At 38.5% G+C, this 21752-nt stretch overlaps 1 protein-coding gene across 3 annotated transcripts in view; it reads left to right on the top strand.

The window, feature by feature from the left end:
* Positions 1–21752, top strand: part of LOC126185152 (segment polarity protein dishevelled homolog DVL-3) — a 138750-nt gene that overhangs the window by 77649 nt on the left and 39349 nt on the right. For all 3 annotated transcript variants that reach the window (XM_049927999.1, XM_049928000.1, XM_049927998.1), the window contains exon 10: positions 5513–5599. In XM_049927999.1, the coding sequence (XP_049783956.1) occupies positions 5513–5599 (87 nt within the window). The remainder of the gene's footprint in view (positions 1–5512; positions 5600–21752) is intronic.

Genomic DNA, 21752 nt, shown 5'->3' on the forward strand with positions numbered 1-21752 from the left:
CGCTGCCTGTTTCTGTTCTTATCATTCCCGAGTCAAATGTGGTGCTCTGTCTAATAACTTTGTTGTTGTTGCACCTTCACATCTTAATCTACCTTCTTTTCAAGCCTTAGTTTGAAAAAGACGTGATGGTGTTCAGAACAACAGATCTGTTGCATCACTGTGGCTCTCAGTAAATTAATGATGAAATAATGTTGAAAAGTCTCTTGGAACACTAAGTGATGATGGATAATGCAGTATTACGGCATGCTTTAATAAGAGGCCAAAGTATTACCTCAGCAGCTGCACAGTTTGTCTGTAGTCCACTTAAAAAGACGAAGTATCAAGCAACTAGAATGTCTTTAAGTCACTCCAGAGGCCTTGAATGGGTTACATCACGGTGTACTTTTATCAGAACTTGCAAGTTGCAGTGCCAGTGAAGAATTTGTACCATTACTATAATCATTCATAAAAGACAGAAAATAAACTATGGTCAGAAATAACATAATGAAGAAGTAGTAGAAAGAGAAATATCCATAACATGAAGCATGAATGTTGATATCCGCCCCCCCCCCTCATGTGGGAATAACTTAAATCTTCCATTAGCATAATCTTGTTTGCTTCCTCATCAAGTTAGATTGTAGATAAATCTTTTCGGAGTACCTTTGTACCTACTGAGTGCGTGTGGAGCTGTATGAATCCCATTGGTTCTCTGTCTGGCTTACAGGGACTGGAATATTTAGTGCCAACTTTTGTCAAAATTCGCATTTATTTTTGTGAAAAACATTTTTGCACAAGTTTATAAGGCTTGTCACACTACACGAGTGAAGACAAAGCTGTAGTGCTTTGAAATTGACAGTTTACAAAAGTGCTGATTGGGGAACTTTTTGATTGGAATGTGCTTTTGCAAAAAGTGTAACGGTTCTCTTCTTAAATGGCCTTTGTTTTTTTCTGTATTTAAGCTTTCAACAAATGATTGTTCTGTTGAGAAGCAGCAGCATTTTCCGACTGATGAACTGAATTAAAGTGTTTCTTGACATTATTTTTCTTTTCTAACCGGATTAAATGATTACATAATCTGAAAAATATTGGTTTCAACCTTTCATGGACATTCATACTTGTGACTCTATACTTGACAACGCTACAAATAGAACTGACAAGGCACTTAGCATAGAATTAGAACTGGAAATAAATCTATTCAAATTTTAGGAGAAGAATTTCAGTTTGGTTGAAATACTTGGGAAGTTCTGTTTTCCAATCACGATAATGCTGAGTGCAGACACTATATACTGCCAGACAGCCACGAGCATAAACAAACTAGAATTCTGTCTTCCGGAGGGTACAGGAGCAATGTGAGGGAAATGAGCCCCACCTCCCTCTCGCGGTCTACACCCATATTCTGTGAAACCAAAACTGACACATTGTCACAGTGACCACTGATTCCTTCTAATGTCATGAGTTTCATAATCAAAATCCATGATGGACCAGGGTCAGTCCTTTCACTCATTCCAAAATAAGAAAAGAAAACGAACAAAGCACAACACAACGCATTTGGGAACAGCTACCATGCAGTTGCTTGTTGAGGTTGGCAGCATATTGTTAAAGGCCTGACCTCTAGTGTTATTTGCTGCAACCACAGTTCAAGACACCCACCACTTAAAACTGGCACATTAAAAGTGTCCACATTATACCAACTTTTGAACTTGAGCTAGCAAACAAATGTAGGCATTTCTTTGTTCCAAGAAGCTAGGTCCAACAGCCAAGTACTATGTTGAATTATGTGACATATTTTACAGACCATTCAGCCACCCATAATTGCCATTGCAGCATAGCATGGAATGCACTGATATATTACTATGTTCATGCACTTTTTATTTTGCAGACGCATTATTATGAACATTATCTTTCCAAATTAGGTTTCACCAGCTTATATTCAATACCAGTAACCAAAAATTGGTTATGTTTTCAGTATTTATGTGCAAGAAAATAGTTATTTAAAACACACTCTTTGAAGCGGGGGTGGCACGCACGAGGGAGAAACTGGCCGTACAGGTGAAGTTGCTGTTGGAACTGTGCAAGTCTGTCACAGTTTTGGTAGTCCCTCCATTGCAGTAGGTAGTGCAGGCCATTGACTCATTGCACTGATGGGTGTGCAAATTGTGAAATCATACAAAGATGAGTCTGACAAGAAACAGACTATTTGCTTTTAAACAGCATCACAAATTACCTTAGGGATACCACATGTTTATTGGTGGGTGGTAATCCAAGTGTACTCCAGACTTCACTGTACATAGCTGTTGCACCAGTTGCCACAATCCACCCCATAAGTTAAACAGTGTATTGAGATCGTGCAGTCACTAATACACCATCGCGACTGATTCTGTTGGCGTTATTGTGGTTTCATTGCAATTTATTTTGTCATCTTTTAATATTTAACTGTTCTTTAGAAGTTTGTAATGATTGCATTCAGCATGCATCCATCAACATCGGATGCCCAGTCAGGATCTGGCATTCACTTCATTTCTATATATGGTAGGGCTCCTCTCAGCCAATGAGACATGAATACTACAATTCACGTCACCTGGCTGTCGCGTTTACAGTGCCACGTCACTGAAAATTATCAGCCCCACCTGCAATAACCCCAGTTGGTCACCGGTGCACAATGTTACACAGTCTTATCCATAGAATATTATATGCTGCATATATTGTATAGGTATTACACTCTGATCAAATAGTTTATTTGGATACAATTCATTAAGAAATAGTGTGTATTAGGTAATATTAAATTTCCTCATATTGAGGCAGAATTCCTATGCATATTAGCATTTACCACAAAATGCTAATTTCTCAGGTCCCTAGGTAACCCTGTAACTGCTCTGGACGTGTTAACGCACGCCTTTGTACCTGTCCCTGTGTGCTCTGATGAACGTGTTTATGCGCACCACCAGTCCTTCTACCTGAACGTTTCTACATGTAGACACGTCTAGAGTACCAGGTAGAAGGACTGGTGGCACGCGTACACACATTCAGAGCACACAGGGACAGGTACAAAGGCGCGCGTTAACACGTCCAGAGCAGTTAAAGGGTTAAAAGACTGTTTTTATATTAAACACCAAATATAGTACACTATACTTCAAGAGTTCTTCTTTTTCAGTTTATATTTGTATTTGCTACCACTTAATGAGAGTTTGAACCTCTTAATTATTTTCTCCTTTTACCCATCTATTTTCCATAAATTGTATGTAGTTACAGAATTCTAGTGTGTGTCTGCATTAGGTCAATGTACTCATTTGGATGCAATGGGCAAGATATATACTCTCCAATCAGTAAGGGCAACTTAACAATATTCTTATGCAGCTTAGGACTTACTTCCAAGAGTTACACCCAAGTACAAAGGAGTCAGAAATGTCCAATAATTTTTCATATTTTCAGTTGATATGTTGTGGGAAGTTCCAGATTTGATGCCATAGACTTCACTACAATCGAAATCTTATTGTGCTTTTTAATTGTTTATGCAGATTATGCAAAACCAATTATTAAAATTTCAGGGAAGTCACAGGCATGTGTGTGTGGTGTGAAGAAGTTGGACTGTGTGCAATACTGCTGTTATAATAGTACAAAATGTTGCTCATCTGGGCTTCAGCCTCCTGTCACTTTTGTTTCAATAATGCTTTGCTTTCATAAAATTGTCGTCTAGGTGTGTGTTGCTACTAAATTCTCTGGAGCAGGAAGGAGTACATCTACCCCAAGACAGTTTGTCTTCATGCATGATGCTTTTATACAATACCATAGGAAAATATAAAAGGTCGTATCTGACTGCACAAGCCAGTGTTATAGTTTGCCTACAGTTGGATGTAGATAGTTTGACTCCAGACAAGGAAGCATGCAAGGTTCTCAGTAATTGTTCAATGTGATAAATTGTGGGTGGTTATGGTGCAGGAAAAATAGTTGCAAAAACTGCAGAATTTTAGTTGGAAGTCTTGCAAATATTATCAGATGTCTTTGTATCACTGAAGGTGTGCTTATAATACAGGCCACATGTTGTTGTTGTTGTGGTCTTCAGTCCTGAGACTGTTTTGATGCAGCTTTCCATGCTACCCTATCCTGTGCAAGCTTCTTCATCTTCTTCATCTCCCAGTACTTACTGCAACCTACATCCTTCTTAATCTGCTTAGTGTATTCATCTGTTGGTCTCCCTCTACGAGTTTTACCCTCCACACTCCCCTCCAATGCTAAATTTGTGATCCCTTGATGCCTCAGAACATGTCCTACCAACCGGTCCCTCCTTCTTGTCAAGCTGTGCCACAAACTCCTCTTCTCCCCAATTCTACTCAATACCTCCTCATTAGTTATGTGATCTACCCATCTAATCTTCAGCATTCTTCTGTAGCACCACATTTCGAAAGCTTCTATTCTCTTCTTGTCCAAACTATTTATCGTCCATGTTTCACTTCCATACATGGCTACACTCCATACAAATACTTTCAGAAATGACTTCCTGACACTTAAATCTATACTCGATGTTAACAAGTTTCTCTTCTTCAGAAACGCTTTCCTGCGAATACAAATAATAATGCACCTTAAAGCAAGCACACTTTGTGACTGCAGTTCTTAATAGATAAATTTTGGTAGTATGGAACAGAACACCCATGCATAGTAGAGATTCATTCTCTGAACTACCAAATATTTAGTTGAATTAAAAACTCTGCTCTCACAGTTACTAAGAGTTTTCGTTATCTTGAATGTTGTTTACTGATTGTCCACATTTTGTTGTTCTTGGGAATGCAGGCATCTCTTTACTGCCGAGGAGCATGTAGCTCCATCCTAGGCACTGAATTTAATTTTAGCTATGGGCTGGTATATTTTTATGATTCCTCAAAGTGTTACCATTATTGGCACATTAAATCTGGTGAGTGGTTGTAAGATGTTTGTAAAATTTAGTGCAAGTGACAACTTCCTGCTAGAAGCTCCTGTTCATCCCTTAATAAGGCTAATGATATTTTGTAGATTCCTAAGCTCATCCTCCACCCAACTATTCCCTCATCTCCCACTACAGATCCATCCCAGTGGTGCCTGCTGACAACTTTTTGAATGAATGCTCTTTATTTACAGTAAACATTTATAGCTAATGAATATTCCCATATCCACAACCTGACTCATATTCAGGAGGTGATGAATTTCATATTTCCATACACAATTTTAACTGTAATGTCCATAAATCATTTGATGCAAATGTGGGAACAGCTCCTTAAATAGGGACACATCCAATTTCCACCCCCATCCTTGTCCAATCAGTATTGATAATCTCCCTTTTCATCTGACATTAAACTTTAACTTTTCAGCCTTAGTACACACTCGGTTTTTGGAAGTTAGGTTTACACTGTTTTTTTAATTCTTTTTTACAAGCTTCGATGCACTGTTCAGTGTAAGTTTTATGAGTATTGGATGCTAGGTTGCAGAAGTTCTGCAACTACAATATTCACATATGTGTCAGTATGGTTTATCAATTTTACAAATACTTCAAATTTATTTTCAGGAGAATCATTCCCTGTGCGACCACCATCAGTGACTACCCTGACTTCAACCAGCTCATCCATCACATCGAGTATGCCTGACACTGAACGTAAGGCTTTTTGTGTAATTCTTTATCCTACAGGACACTGAAACTAATAATAATAAATAAAAATAAAAAACTACACGGTTCTATAAAAGAATGTTGACATGTACTTGTGTCAAGGTTCTCCAATTATAAATACAGATTTTTGGCATAATGCTTTTGTTTGCTGTTGTGACGGTGTAGGATTCAGTGTCACCGTGTGCACTATTTATTGTTCATGAAACTTTGAGGCACTGTAAAAGAATAGTCAAAATGAATAAAGCTGAGTTTCATAGTTACTGCCATGGAAAACTAACCAGTCTTGAATACTGAAAAATCAGAATTTTGTGAATCTGTCATGTGAACAATACGATTATCAACTCATTGTGGCATCAGATGTGCATCCAAGCAGTTGCATTCCAGATTGTGTATAAATCTAAAGCTCAGTTGAAGACGTAACTAGCCAATTATCACAAGGAAATGGCTCACTGCAAAAATCATAGATAGGCAGGGGAATACCACTCTGGGGTGAATTTTTTGTAGGAAATTCCTCATTTCGAGGCAGGATGATAAGTAAAATAAGGGAAAGGCTACCACTTACCTGTAAGTGATTGGTGCATAGCATACAGAAATATGTAATAGGAAACAGTTAACCAAGTTTTTGGGCTCTTCCTCTTTTTCTAGTGAGAGAATGCGCGCGCGCCCACACACACACACACACACACACACACACACACACACACGAAAGGACACACTTGAGGTAGCAAAAAGACTGATTATAAAATATCGATTATCAAAAGTAGTTATTTGGATAAATGGAGGTGGTGAGTAGTTTGGGAAGGACGTATGAGGGGAGGATGAGGTACCAGGGCAGTGCAAGGCGTGTCTTTTGTCAGATGACTAAACAACTGCACAGCAAGACAAAAAGTGGTAAGGAGGAGAAGAAAGGAGAGGAAGGTGGTAGTGAAAAGAGAGACAGCGAGGAGATAGAGAAAGGGGGGGAGAGAGAGGGGGGGGTGGAAACTACATGGGAGAGGGGGGGGGGATGGTGGGAGAAGGAAGTGCATGATCTGGATGTGGAAGGAATGGTGTGTACAAAAGGGAACAGCTAAGTGAGGAAGTGGGAAACAAGTTATCAGAGATTTAGGCCAGGTGGGATTGCAAGAGCACATGATATGCTGGAGAGACAGTATGGAAATATAGTTAAGTAATTCCCCTGTGGAGTGATATTGGGTAGTAATGGGGACAGAGTATTCATTTTCAGTTGGTTCATGAGGATGGAATGATGTTGTATCTGTCGTCTGCTTGCACAAAAGCAAAGCAGCAAGTATTCAACTTTTTCTTTGTAGTTAACTCCATGTGTGTTCTCCTATTTAAGAGGTGTAGTGTCAAGTTTTCGTAACTGTCAAGTGCAAATTCAGGCAGTCTCTAGCAAAGTTGTCTCTTTTTTTTTTTTAAACGTCTAGCTCGGTAAGCCATCAGCCTCCATTGGTGACAGGTCAGGAAGGCAGCAAGTTCCTTGTTTAGGTTTTCTTGTATTCTTTAGCATTTAACTTCTTAAGTTGTTATGCTAGGATGGATAGTACGTGCTAGGATGGATAAGATGTTTGTATAGTGGGTGCAGATGCAGTAGGAGCTGGTCCCAGTTTGCGAACTGCAGAAGGCAATTTTGGCTATGGCCCTAAGTCTTCAGTCTAGGGGACTGATGACCTCAGATGTTAAGTCCCATAGTGCTTAGAGCCATTTGAACCATTTGGACAAAGTGCTGACTAAAACACATATAGAAAGCTCTGAAATAATTAGCAAGTCATGGAATGTACATCAGAACGACAGATTGGACAAGATAGGAGGGGGGGAGTGTTCATTGCAGTCAAGAAAAATATTCTCTCTATTGAGATAGAATTTGAGTGTGACTGTGAAGTTATCTGGATGCGTATAACTGCTTTAGGTGAAATCGGATTAATTGATGTGTGTTTTTTAACGGCAACCCAATTCTGCAGTGACAGTTCTAGAGTCATTCAAAGAAAGTCTAAGCTCAGTAGTGCAGAAATATCCAGATCATGCCATATTAGTTTCGAGCAACTTCAACCCATTGACTATAGGCTGGGATGTCTATGGAACCATTGCAGGCATACAGTCAGCCAGTCTTGTGAAGTGCTTGTGACCACAGTTTGCTGAAAACTGTCTTGGGCAGTTAATTCAACAGCCAACATGCAACGGTAATATTTTAGACCTTGCAGCTACAATCAAGCCTAACTGTATCAGTGTCAGTAGAGGCAGGGACTAGTGACCATGGTGTCATCACAGCAATGATGGTTACTAAGGCTAATAAATTGGTCAAGAAGGCGAGGAGAATATTTTTGCTAGAAAGAGCAGATAAGCAGTTATTAGCATCCCGCTTAGAAAATGAATGGACATAATTTAGCTCCATTATATGATGGATGTAGAGGAAGTACGGGGAAAGATTAAACATCATGGACTGCAAAAGTACGTGCCGAGTAAGTGGATGCAGGATGGGTTGTGCTCAATGTCAAATGTTAATTAGAGGATATCACCAGGAGAGCCCCAGGAAATTGTGGAAGGACTGCTCTTGTTTTCTACATATGTAAACGATCTGACAAACGGGGTGAGCAGTGTTCTGTGACGGTTTGTTTATGAGACTGTAGTACAAGAGGTGTGATCAAACAGTAACAACAATTTTTGTTTTTCTTAAAGAATCTTTATTTATTCATCATCATCAACTTTGTACCCTTCAAAGGAAACCCCCTCAGATGTAATACTCTTGTGCCAGTGCTTCTTTTAATCTTGGAAGGACTTCTGGAACTCACTTTTCGATATGGTTTTCACCTCCTTCAGTGATTCTGTTTTTATCTCATAAGTGGTGGCCAAACGACGTCTGTTCATGGTTCTCTTCAGCCTGCTGTGGCAGTTTGAGTCACTCAAAAACACCTGTGGTCAGTAGTGTGCAGATACCAAGATCATGCATTACTAGTTGGAGATGACTTTAACCTACTTGTTATAGACTAGGATGTCTATGGATTCATTGCGGAGGGCACATACAGACAGTCATGCAAACTACTTTTAATCGCTTTTCTGAAAACTGTCTTGAGCAGCTACTTCTACAGCCGTCATGCAATGGAAATATCTTAAACCTTGTAGCTACAAACAGGCCGGACCTTATCGACATCATCAGTATAGAAACAGCGATTAGTGATCATGATGTCATTATAGCAACTATGGTTATGAAAGTTAATAAACAAGTTAAGAAGGCTAGGAGAGATTTTCTGTTAGAAAGAGCAGATAAGCAATGTTAGAATCTCACAGACTGTGAAATGACATCTCTTAGTTCCAATAATATGGATGTAGAGGAATTATGGGCAAAGTTTAACCAGATTGTAAATTGTGGTCTGGAGAATTATCTGCCTAGTAAGTGGATTAAGGATGGAAAAGACATATCATGGTTTAATAACAGATTCAGAAAATGCCGAGGAAGCAGAGGCTGTTGCAGTCTTGGTTCAAAAGAGAACATGCGAATGACAGCAAGCAAAGGTTAATAGAGATTTGTGCATCTGGGGAAAGATCTGTGTGTGAAGGATACAACTAAAACTACCTTAGCAAAATACCTGATAGAGAATCTGAAAAAATTGTGGTCCTATGTAAAATTGCTAAGTAGGTCTAAGGCTTCCATCCAGTCACTTGTTGACCAGTCTGGTGTGACAGTTGAAGATAGCAAGATGAAAGCCAAAGTCATAAATTTCACGTTCAAGAAATCTTTCATGCAGGATAATCTTACAAACATACTATCGGATGTTGAAAACAAATAAGTCAGCAGGTCCAGATGGAATACCAATTCGATTTTTTAAAGAGTAATGTACGGCATTGGCTCCTTACCTAGCTTGCATTTATCGCAAATCTCTCACCCAGTACAGAGTCCCAAAGATCCACTTTAGACAATGAACTTGTAACACTGAGTTTTTCCCCAAATGGATTGCAACGTGATTTTTGCACTATTTTGTATGTGTTGAGGTACTTTGCTTTGTGATACAGGCAGACTTGGTCATTGTCCTTAAGCTGGACATCTGATCATAGAGAAACATGTGATTTTTGCTCCACTGACCCGCTGTTCTCAACTCAAACTCCATATTTTTTTTTTATTTTTTTTTTTTTTCCAAATAAAATTTACCAGTGTTGCATTTTGATGATAATTCTTTTCTAATCTCACATTCAGGCATTGGATTATCATTCATGGACTCACTGGTATCCATTTAAAACAGAATTTGTGTTACTGGAAGGTAAGTCTACTAAGTTTTACAGTACTTTGTCAGGATCGCTATAATTAAGAAGACCAGATCTGAGTAACCAGCACATCGCTTAACCCTTTCGTGGGCAAAATTATTGGGCAGTTTTTTTTTTTTTTTTAATGGATGGAGAGCAGATAGTAGTTAACAGATAGGTATATTTATCATACAGAATATCAAATTTGCTCCAACTGTGAAAGTGAGGTCACACAGCAAGGTGGGAAGTATTCTTTTTATGCCGCAACATTGTGAAGAATGTTCAGAAAAAATGTAACTAGAGGCTTTTCTTGAAGCACATTAGACATGTCAGAGTGGATTTTGCTGAAAATTCCCCCCCCCCCCTCCCCAACCCCCCCCACCCCCCACCACCGCCCCCCAAGATGCAAGGATTTCATTGGGAGAATAGTTAGGCCACATTACATCCATTTGTTTTCTATTTTGGTGGCAAAGAATGTCACAGTATTAGTGTTTGTATGATCAGCGACTGTGTCCGTCAAGATGCCATTGCTGTCCATGCCTTTCAAATAAAGTTAATTCCTTGTTTAAAGACAAAGATTGAAACATTAAGAACATACATTACTTTACTGATGGTTCAGCTGCTCAATATAAGAATTTCAGAAATTTCATCAATTTACGTGTGCACGAAAAGGATTTTGGCATCACTGCCAAATGGAATTTTTTTTTTGAACAAGCCATGGTAAATCACCTTGGGAAGGCGCACTGGAGGAACATAAGAAAGACTAGCAGCCCATTCTAGTATGCAGAGACCCTTAGACAACAAAATATTGACTCCATATGATCTGTTAAAATTTTGTGGTGGTGATATTCCAGCATAAAGCTTTTTTTTGTGTACTAAAAGAAGAAATTGAAAAAATTCAGCCTAATTAAGAAACAAGGTTTGCCATTGGACGTATAATCTCTGGAAAAAGAGAAAATCATCAATTTAAGCCATTTAATTGTAATCAGCTCAGAGTAAGCAGAGTTTCCAATGATGCTACAGCATTCACAGTTAATGCCTTCGATGCAGAAGAAGAAATTTCAGCAATCTCAATTGCAAGTTTACAACCACGACTGTATGTTGCATGTATGTATGAGAATTTTTGGTGATTTGGAAACGTGTTAAGTTTGACATGAACAACAAGATGTCCTCATCAGCTTTATGAACTCGCATAGTTCTGCTCTTTCCTTCCACTGGCCAACTGCTAAAAACACCTGCTGGATTCCTGAGCAACATATTTTCATGACTTTCGAAGCACCATCAACATCATCAGGAAGACAATACAGTTACCCACAATCTGTCCTTGACAAAATTGTAGAACTGTTAAACAAAAATGAAACTGACCCTTTAGTATTTTTGTTTTGCAAATTTGCTGTTTTGTGTATTATTCTTGCTTTTATGGCATGTGTTAAATTAATGTTTGAAACTGATTTATATACTCAAATAAAATAAATTAATTATGGTACTTAATGAGCAAAATATTTCACTTTTCAATTTTCTCAAAATGCTGAAATAATAACTTCTGAATCATATTCTTATTCATCGATATGCAAGATCCAGAAATTAAACAGTATAACTTTGAGGTCTTAAAGCATGCTCTTTCCAGCAGTATCAAGAAAACATGATTGAACAAGACACAGTTGCGATATTGTCCCCCAAAAATACCCTAAAATTTGCACGTAGAAAATTTTGGCCGAATTTGCAGAATCATATCTTTTTATCGAGGCATCCAGTGTTAATTAAATTTGATCCATAATAGACATCATAGGTAGGAATAACCCTCTGAAGTTTTGGTGTGATTGGTTCATATGAAGAGTAGCAGTGGTTACTCAAACCTTGGCTCTCAGAATAGCGTGATGAATTTTTTAGGCACTTCAGAGGCTTGTATCTATATTTGGCTGTGGCTAAATCCCTAATTTTTGCCACGGTGTGATTCAGCATAAAAAGTTGTCTTTGTATATTAAAGCAAATGACCAAATATTTGCTAGAACTTTTAAAAAAGCGTAGCAAACTTGCCGCATTTGCACCTTCGTATGTGATGCAAAGATGAGTAGCCTCTCTTTAAAAGCCCCTAAAAATTCAGCCACCAAAGAAACTGGAGTGAAATTTGGTATACAACTATCAAAGACCATATAGAAACTTCACACCAAATTTCATTAGATTTGGAGATGGCAGAGTGGGGCCCCTGGTTCCCTTGATGTGGAGTGACCCGTATGCTATTTCCAACTATGATTATTTTGAAATGAGTTATGAAAACAGATTTTCTAAAAGTTGACTGAATGTGATCCAATTTTTGGTATTTTTACGAAATTCAAGTTTGTTGTTGTTGTTATTTTTTGTCATGTTCAGCATACATTTACTCTACCAGATATAAGAATCCAAAGTTTACATTTTTTTGCGCCAGTCTTTCATGCCCAACTTTGATTCAAATTATCTAGCATTGTTAGAATACACTTTTCTTTGCAGTTAAAACCACAGTCTTTTCAGTGAGACTAGTTTGTAAAGTTTTATAGAACCCAGTGTTTTGTCAAACCAAATACTGCATTTTTTATGTTTTTACAAAATCTTAAAGTTTGCAATACTTTATTCAGTACTAGAAAGCAGTAAATAAATGAATCTTTCTGTAAAATTCTTTTCATTATTATTTTTAAGAGATCACATTAAGTTGTATATGACGGCCAAGTTTCATTTCTTTCGACGAAATACTGCCCAGGATGTAACGGCTCAAAATTGTCAGAAATTCTTACTGGCTCTGTGCAAAGTTAGACATGGAGTCAAACAAATGACTATATTTCGCCCAGTATTGCTTCGACAAATGATAAGCTTTACCAGTGTTCATCATATGTAGATGTTCACATAAAATTTCATCGAAATCCGTGGTGGTCGAGCAGGAAATTGTAACAAAATCAGGCGATCTGACATGGAATGACCTTTTCAAGAAGCAGCATTTGAAGCTGACTGTAGAACTATTTACTACTGCCAAGGTATATTTCAAGTAGGTACCGTGAAGATACGATTAGAGCAATTAGGGCTCATATGGAGCCATAAGTTCCTTGTTTTTTCCCTGGTTCTGTCTGTGAATGGAACAGGAAAGGAAATGACTGATAGTGGTACAATGTCCTCACAGCCACACTATGTATAATGGCTTGCAGAGCATGTATGTAGATTTAGATTTGGGGCACATGTAGATATGACACAAGAGATTTATTTCTAAACTGTTTGGAGAATAATGCCTGGTAATGGAGACCTTAGTGAGTGAGACCTTCAATGTACTGGAAAACAGATTATTCATCGTTGCAGATGCACTGTTTACAAAATGGTCAGACTGTATTGGGGGTGGAAGGGTTGGCAGTTGTCAAAATGGAGCTTCTGCCATTCCTCAGTGGGCTCAATATGGACTGAGATTTTCTTGTGCCATCAGAGTTCAAGGTCCAGAAAGTAGAACTCTGGGCTGAGGAGGAGCAGGTGAAGCAGATGAGTGAGGAACTGAAGTTGTGGAGAAATTGAGATAGTTTGTCTTGGTGTGGATTCACATTGGAGAGAGATGCTACATGAACCTGAACCTGATTTTGGGTGGACAGGAGAACATTTTTCTATTATTGCTCTCTAAACAGGGTGGCGGCAGGGGGGGGGGGGTCGCGTGCTGCAGATTTGTTTGTATGTCTTTCCATCGAAGTGTTAATGTGTAAGGATGTAGTTTGTCAGGTGCATGAGGAATGAGGTGATGGGTCTGGTGTCTGTAGGACATTGGAAGGTAATTTTCAACTTTCTCTTCAAGCTTAGCAACACATACAGTCTTGTTAACACTGTGGTGAGGAAAGTCATGGGATGCCTCCTAATATTGTGTTGGAAATCTGCTGCAGAAATATTGAGCCACACTGCATCTATAGCCGTCCATAATTCAGAAGGTGCTGCTGGTGCAGGATTTTGTGCACGGTCTGATCTCTCAGTTACGTCTCGTAAACGTTCGATGGATTCATTTCAGGCAATGTGGGTGGCCAAATTATTCACTCAAATTGCCCAGAATGTTCTTCAAACCAATTGCAAATGATTGGGGCTCTATGACATGGCACATTGTCATCCATAAAAATTCCCTGATTGTTTAGGAGCATTCAGTCCGTGAATGGCTGCAAATGGTCTGAGTGTATCCGAACGTCTACATCTACATTGCTACTCTGCAAATCCACTTAAGTGCCTGGCAGATGGTTCATTGAACCACCTTCACACTAATTCTCGGTTTTTCCACTCTTGAATAGTGCGCAGAAAAAGTGAACAACTATATCTTTCTGTGCAAGCTCTGATTTCCCTTATTTTATTATGATGATTGTTTCTTCCTATGTAGGTCTGCATCAACAAAATATTTTCACTTTCAGAGGAGAAAGTTGGTGATTGAAATTTCATGAGAAGATCCTGCCACGCTGAAAAACATCCATTTTTTAACAATTTCCACCCCCAAATCTTTCCATTCAATGATTGGTTCAGCTGGACCAGAGGACCCAGTCCATTCCATGTAAACACGGCCCACACCATTATGGAGCCACCACCACCACCACCACCAGCTTGCACAGTGCCTTGTTGACAACTTGGTTCCATGTCTTGGTGGGTTCTGTGCTACACTTGAACCCTACTGAGAGGTACTGTGGGCAGTGTTATGCTGCTAGCAAAGGCTCAGGCTCTTGCGTCAGTTGTCTGCTGCCATAGTCCGTTAACGCCAAATTTCGCCTCATTGCCATAACGGATACATTTGTTGTACATGCCAAACTGATTTCTGCAGTTATTTCACGCATTGTTGCTTGCCTGTTCGCACTAATAACTCTCCCGCAAATGCTGCTGCTCTTGGTCAATTACGTGAAGGCCGTCAGCCGCTGCGTTGTCTGTGGTGAGAGGTAATGCCTGAAATGTGGTATTCTCAGCACTCTCTTGACACTGTGTATCTCAGAACATTGAATTCTCTAACAATTTCTGAAATGGAATATTCCATGCTTCTAGTTCCAACTACCATTCCATGTTCAAAGTCTGTAAATTCCCGCTGTGCAATCATAATCATGTCGGAAACTTTTTCACGTGTATCACCTGAGAACAAATGAGAGCTTCCATCCATGCACCGCCCTTTTATAGCTTGTGTACGCAACACTACTGTGTATATCGCTATCCCATGACTTTTGTCACCTCAATCTATGTCCTTATTGCTGTCTCAGCACCTCATCTATACAATGAGCTGCTACCTTTACAACTTTCATTATTTATTCATCACCAGTGACTGTATATTATCAAATTAATGAGAGTGGTAGGTATCTGCAGTGGTGAATATGAATAAATAATCCATTGCAACAAAAGGTGCTAAACTATTGCAAGGATGTGAGGGTACCACAAGGAAGTCATTAAACCTGAATTTAAAATTGTGAAGTTTATCCCTCATATTTTTCAGTTGCGTTGGAAATGTGTTTATTGATGCAGTACATAGTGATTTAACACGTGCTGTGGTTAGAAAAGTGTCACTGAATTGCAAATACTTTTGTGATCAGTGTTCAGGTCATTCTTTTGGAACAAGCTGATGTTATTAGGTACACATCCCACTAGCAAATATAAGTTACAGGATTACACAGTTAGAATACAGTGCCATATAAACAATCTCCCGAAGTTGTTATACTGATGTAGCAGATCATACAGATTATGTTTTCTAATTTAGGAATATTATTTGTGAATACAGAGCTATTACAAAACGGCATATAGATTAAAAATAGGTGCAGTAAACAAGCTTCACATTGATGCATAGTGATGATTGAAATTTTTCTTATAGTGCAGGTAGTAACACTAAGTTTTGAAGAACAACGTAAATGTGATACATCCAAGTTATCTTATCATCGTTCTTCAGTTCTAAAAATTTCAAGCATTTAGTGTAGCTGATCATTTGATCATCCCATTATGATAAATTTGCACTTAATCCATAGTTTTGTTTTGTAAACTGTACGTATCTTATTTTGTTACAACTGTGCAATGAAATGTTCTGTGTAAGTCACAAGTTGATATTTGACACTATCCTATTTGCTAGATCATTTATATTCCACTCCACGTCTTTCACAGTGACACTTTTAAATAGAAAACTTTAATTTTTTGTCACATTTAACTGTATATAATTGATACAGATGAATACAGACGAAATAAAAAAAAAGGTGTTGGGCTTAGAACAAAACCCTGTAGTACCTGTCTCTGTCCGTCACCCTCCCTGAACTTTTCAGTAGCCGTTAAGAGCAAACATGTTTCTGTATGCCGACTCTCAAAGGTATCTTTTTGCTTCTTATTTTCTAAATAGGAATAGATTCATTGGTGTGCTTTTCCTATTGCGTACAGAAGTGTACCACAACCAACCAAATATGTGCTTTTATCAAATTGAAAAAGAAATAAACTGTCTTCATTTCACTGTTTATACACTGCGTTCTCAGACCCCTTTGAAAACAGTGTTAGCAGGAAAGTTAGTCTATAATGGTCTGCTTTACCTCTGTTTCTGTTTATAAAATGGTTTTGATTTTTTAATCTGTATGGTAACTAACTGCTTCAGAAAGACACATTGGACAAGGGATGTGGTATCCCATTAATGTATGGTGTATTGATCTTTTTAAGCGTAGTTGGTATTTTATCATAGCCATGTGAATGTCTACTCTTCAGTGATTTATGAATTGATTAGATTTCCTTCTTGCTTGTTTCCTTAAACTGTGTGATACATAACTGCATGGAACATCATCTTATAAAAGTGCTGCATACTATCTATACCAGTAATATTTATATTCAACTCACCAGCTGCTTGAAAAAGAGTGGTTAGCGGCACTCTTTGTTCTGGTCTTTCCTGCGGGCAAGGGTAAACAGTGAGGAAGTCCAAGCATCTGTGATAAGCTGGCAAGAGGATATGGCAATGTGATTGGAAGACTCTGATGTGACAGCACTCATTCATCAGGTTCTCAACAATTCAAGCAAATAGAATTAAACTACCTAATGAGAATTAAACTACCTAATGGGGGTTTTGGGCATCTTCAAGAAACTGGTGAACTCACTTGCCTTGAGGCTGCCAGAAAGACATTTGCTTTACTAAAGTATTGTACATCTGGAGGCAGTAACATATTTTTAGTCATTCTCCCTCCTTACTGTCCTGACTTCCCCACCCTCCCAGATGGAAAGGATTGTGTTACTTGCTGTATGATTTAAGGTACTCTCGACAAACTAGGGGCATGGTGAGTAGAAGAGAGAGTGTGCTGACTCCCCTAGTCCACCAGTTCTGTTGCTAGATGTCAGTTGCTCCGCTTGTGATTCACAGAAGTACATGTTACCATGGCAAAGGTAGCACACGAACTAATTCATTCGTGAAATTTATGTAATGAAATGAAAAGTGCATGGATTTGATTAACTGACCTCAGTGGGCATCAGTTCTCAGCTAGTTTAGACAGTTTTTGAAGAGACTTGGACATTTTCGAAGACTTCAGCTCCTTCTGAATTTGTTTAATGCCTGTGAAAAACTGGCATTGGATATAATGAAGAATCAACTTAGGAACATTGTCCATCCTATGATCTTCACACTGTCCAGTGTTTATATTTCAACACTAATGTTAATTGTGTTCAAACTATGTAAACATTCTTTTAAAAAGGTCATCACCTAAACTGCCCTCATGAAGTTTTTTATCATGACAATATTCATTTTCCATCTGGATAAGAAATTGAAAACTCCTTTCGATGGGCACGTAAACAACGTCTTTGCTGTGGAAGAGCCATAATCTCTAAAGAGAGTGGCTTGTCAGACAAATTCCCATTTAGAAGGCACAAACACTTTGGCCATTTTGTGACTGTTCTTGCTTGATGCACCATGTAACCTGCCAAATAATAAACTGAACATTCTTTTCCTGAGGAGGTTTCAAGACTCTGGCATGTGTGATGGATCAAGACTCTGGTGTATGTGTTGGATCAAGTTGAGCATCTGCGAAGTTATGTGATACATGCAACATTTTTTAAATTATGTCTTCCAGTTCCAGAACCCTGTATCTGTTCTTTTGCTGCAAATCTCTTAGCTAACATCAACATCTGGCTTACATATGGTTTCAAAGAAAATTCACATTTATGTTCAGTTTATATCAGAAGATAATGCAAGTTTAAAAGGAGTGTAAACACACTGTAACATGTACAAGCTGAAGAAGTCTATGTACTGCCGGAAGATCATTTCGTCTCAGAGACCTTACGGTACCAAAATGACATTCAAGTGAACCCTTATTAAATTTTGCTATCAGGACATAGCTGAAACCTCTTTTCCACGAGTATTCAGATATTTCTAAGGTACTTTCAGTGGTTACTCTTGGAGACTGGAAAGTTCTTTTGGAAACAAATCCCTTGCTTCTGCCTGCAAGGATGTCGCCATTTCATTAATATTTTGTGAGCCTCTTTTCATACATGTTGCGAATGATTCCATTGATTCACTGCCTTTGAATCCTGTCGCTTCAATTTCCCTGAATGGTTTTTTATTCTGTTGCCTACTGAGTTGCTGAATAATGCAGAGCTAATCGTATGTTCTTACGTTGAAATGACTTCGGATCGGCGTGGGTGGAAGTTAATTTGTGGCAAAGTTTTAATCCTGCAAACTCTGGAGAATTATGTTATTCATAAACTCTTCATTAGAAATTACAGTTGATCTCATTGTTGAAAAGTAGCTCACCTTTATCACAAAAATTATTTTGTCTTCATTTTTATTACATGAAGAGTGTCTGAAAGTGCCCAAATTATTCTGGTTTCATTTACTGGATTTGATATAAATCAAGTAACTTTATTTCTTATACCACTAATTCCTAGACATTGCAATTGGAATTGAATGCAGTAAATTTCATTGCAACTTGCATACACCGCAACAGATTGTATCCATTTGTGGAGCAGAGGAACCACCATAAACACCAGAGCCTGATTTACAGCTTTATTCATACAGTCATATGGAATATATTCCCCTAAGTTGATGAAACCATCAATTTTGAATGACGTGTTATTGAAATGGGGTTGTTCTTGAAGCTTAACTTCATCAAAAATCGGCACACCTGAGTTTTTCTTTTCATCTTGTTCTTCCTGAAAATGATTTTTAATTGCTTCCACAGCATGTGTATTGCTTCCATATGAGCATTTGAGACTTTCAATAAATTTCGGAGGTGGGTTTCGGAAGGAAGTGGCAACAGTCCATGCTTACAACAATGTCTGTATATTTTAGCAACTTAATTTTAAAAGCACACTGTTCGGAAGAAACTCATTATCATACTACATTCCCCTTCCTGACATTTCTTTATTATAGTGTCTTCTGTGTTTTTCTGTTTCCTACTAAGTGTAGAATGATGAGATGTGATGGAGCCATCATACACTTCATGTGAGAGCTGCTTTCACAGAAGTATGATTTCAGCATTCGCTTTTCATTTATTATGTAGTCACACGACTTCCTGTTTCTTACACTTCTATGTTCTTTTTAGTGAAATTACTGGTGTGTCCAGTACCATTTTATTCCGTAAATTTTCCTTGACTGGAGAAACACTGAGAGACGTTGTCACTTTTTGTTCAATGTTTCCTTTTCTGCAGCTTCTCTTTTGCAAGTATTTTACTGGTGATTTTATTTTGTGTAATGTTTTTGGTAGATATTTTGGTAAATTGGAAAATAAATGAGGGACCACTCCTGGTTTGAGAGATCACCTTTGTCGTAGAATTGTAGTTTGTTTACTATCGGTGACAAACTTGTTTGGCTTTGCGATAAATTCCTCACCACGATATTAATCTCTCACACAATTGTGAGTCAGATTTTTGTTTTTCGTAGGTATTGCTCTCACCTGTTTGGAAAATTCTGTTTTTTTTTTTTGGGGGGGGGGGGTCTAAAATAATGTTTATTTTTATTTTCCCTGATGGCAGATCTGCACATTGGAGTGAAACACGTGGGCATCTCACACCACCATAAAGAAACTCACAAAATAAGCACAGTTACTAACAGCATACACCTTCCGATACAGCAAAATCGCATCAACTTGAATCTCAAGTGACAGTGTTGATCGTGGTTCACAGACACTGTACTGAAATTGCAGTCCTATGCACCTATGTTAGAAAGTTATCACGCTTTCTGTTCTACTTGTTATGCTAGGGGTTGTATCTTATAGTCTAGACAAGGCATCAAGCACTTCTCGAGTGCATTGTCATGTAAAACTGAAATGCTTATGGTTTGATTCAGTGTGATATAAATTATATTTACCATTAAAAGCACAACTGGATCATTTGTGTGGAGCTGAAAATGATTAACTTTCTAAATGGACAACAGAGATGCTACCTGTGCATAATGCATGTTGTTAAAGAACTTTTCATACTTCTTTTAGTAAAGGAAAAATATTTTTGTTGGGAGGGGTGAGGATGAATTGAAGGTAGTACTAAATTGTCAATATTGAGAAACCTAACATGTTGCATTGTAAAAACAAAATTGCAGTGTGTGGAATGTGAATGTACAGATGTTTCCATAGTTGGATTACAAACTTTTATGGATAATGCAATGCGGAATTGCATCAGATACATACCCGAGACCTAAAAAAGCCTTGGTTGAAATTTAATAACTTTAATTAAAATATGTTATTGTTACTTAAAAGTAGTAACAAAAAGTTCAGAGAGGTACCACTGTAGGTACTGACGAGTTAAATGTTTATTTCAAATACGTGAAAAATACACTGATGAGCCAAAACATTATGACCACTTGCTTAATAGCCTGGTAGTCCAACTTTGAAATGTAATGTAGCAGTGATTCTGTGTAGCATGGATTCTAGAAGTTCTTGATATGTTTCCAGAGGTAAGTGGCTCCAGATGTCCTTGCACATGTCTCGAAGTTCCAGTAAATTGTGGTCCAGTGGTTTGTGAATGTGGAGCTGGCATCTGATAGTGTCCCAGATGTGTTTCATATGGTTCAGCTCAGGTGAATGTAGTGGCCAAGACATGAACATGAGTTCACTATTATGCTCCTCAACCCTCTGTAGCATGATTCTGGCGATGTGACATCGACAAGGAGACATCATGTATGAAGGGATGCAGTTAATCCACAATAATGTTTATGTAGTCCACAGTTGACATGATGCCTTCAGTTACTACCACAGGTCATCTAGAAGCCCAGGTGATTGTCCACCATTGCATAATACTACCACTATCTGCCACGATCCACCATGGTGCATGTTTCAAGCAGCTGTTTGCCGGGATGACAGTGTATCGAGACATGACTGATTACTTGATGTGACAAGAAACACAATTCATCTGAACAGGTGATATGTTTCAAATGATCCATTTTCCAGTCTAAATGATCATGTGCCCACTACAGTCATAACTGAAGATATCATTTGGTCAACGTACAGGGATTGTCTGCTGTGGAGCCCCACATTCACCATCATTCTTCTCTGTCATAAGATATGCCACAAATTGTCACCTGTCCTGTTTTACAGAGCAGGCAAGCTGCTGACCTCCACATTCTGTAATGAGGCATAGGCATCCAACACCTTGTCACCCACTTTTGGTTTCTCCATCCTTAACCAGTTTCTATAGATGCTCAGGACACTAGAATACAAACAACCAAACAGCTTCACTGTTTTTGAGACACTTGTTCCCACGTGCCAAGTCACACCAATCTGCCCTTTGTCAGTCAGTTATCAGTGGATTTCCGTGTTTGTGGCCTGTATTGCCACCAGAATGATTCCTAATTTGCCTCTGCTCCCTTTATATACTTCTCTAAACATGTCATGTGCCTGCAACACCACCAGGCAGCATTTTGGCTCATCAGTGTATATTATCATTGTACCTGTAGAGTTGACGGGTGACCATGTGGAGTTGCTGTCATAAGTTATTTGATGCTCATGTTTAC

This window comes from Schistocerca cancellata, chromosome 4, assembly GCF_023864275.1.
Source record: "Schistocerca cancellata isolate TAMUIC-IGC-003103 chromosome 4, iqSchCanc2.1, whole genome shotgun sequence".
Lineage (NCBI taxonomy): Eukaryota > Metazoa > Arthropoda > Insecta > Orthoptera > Acrididae > Schistocerca > Schistocerca cancellata.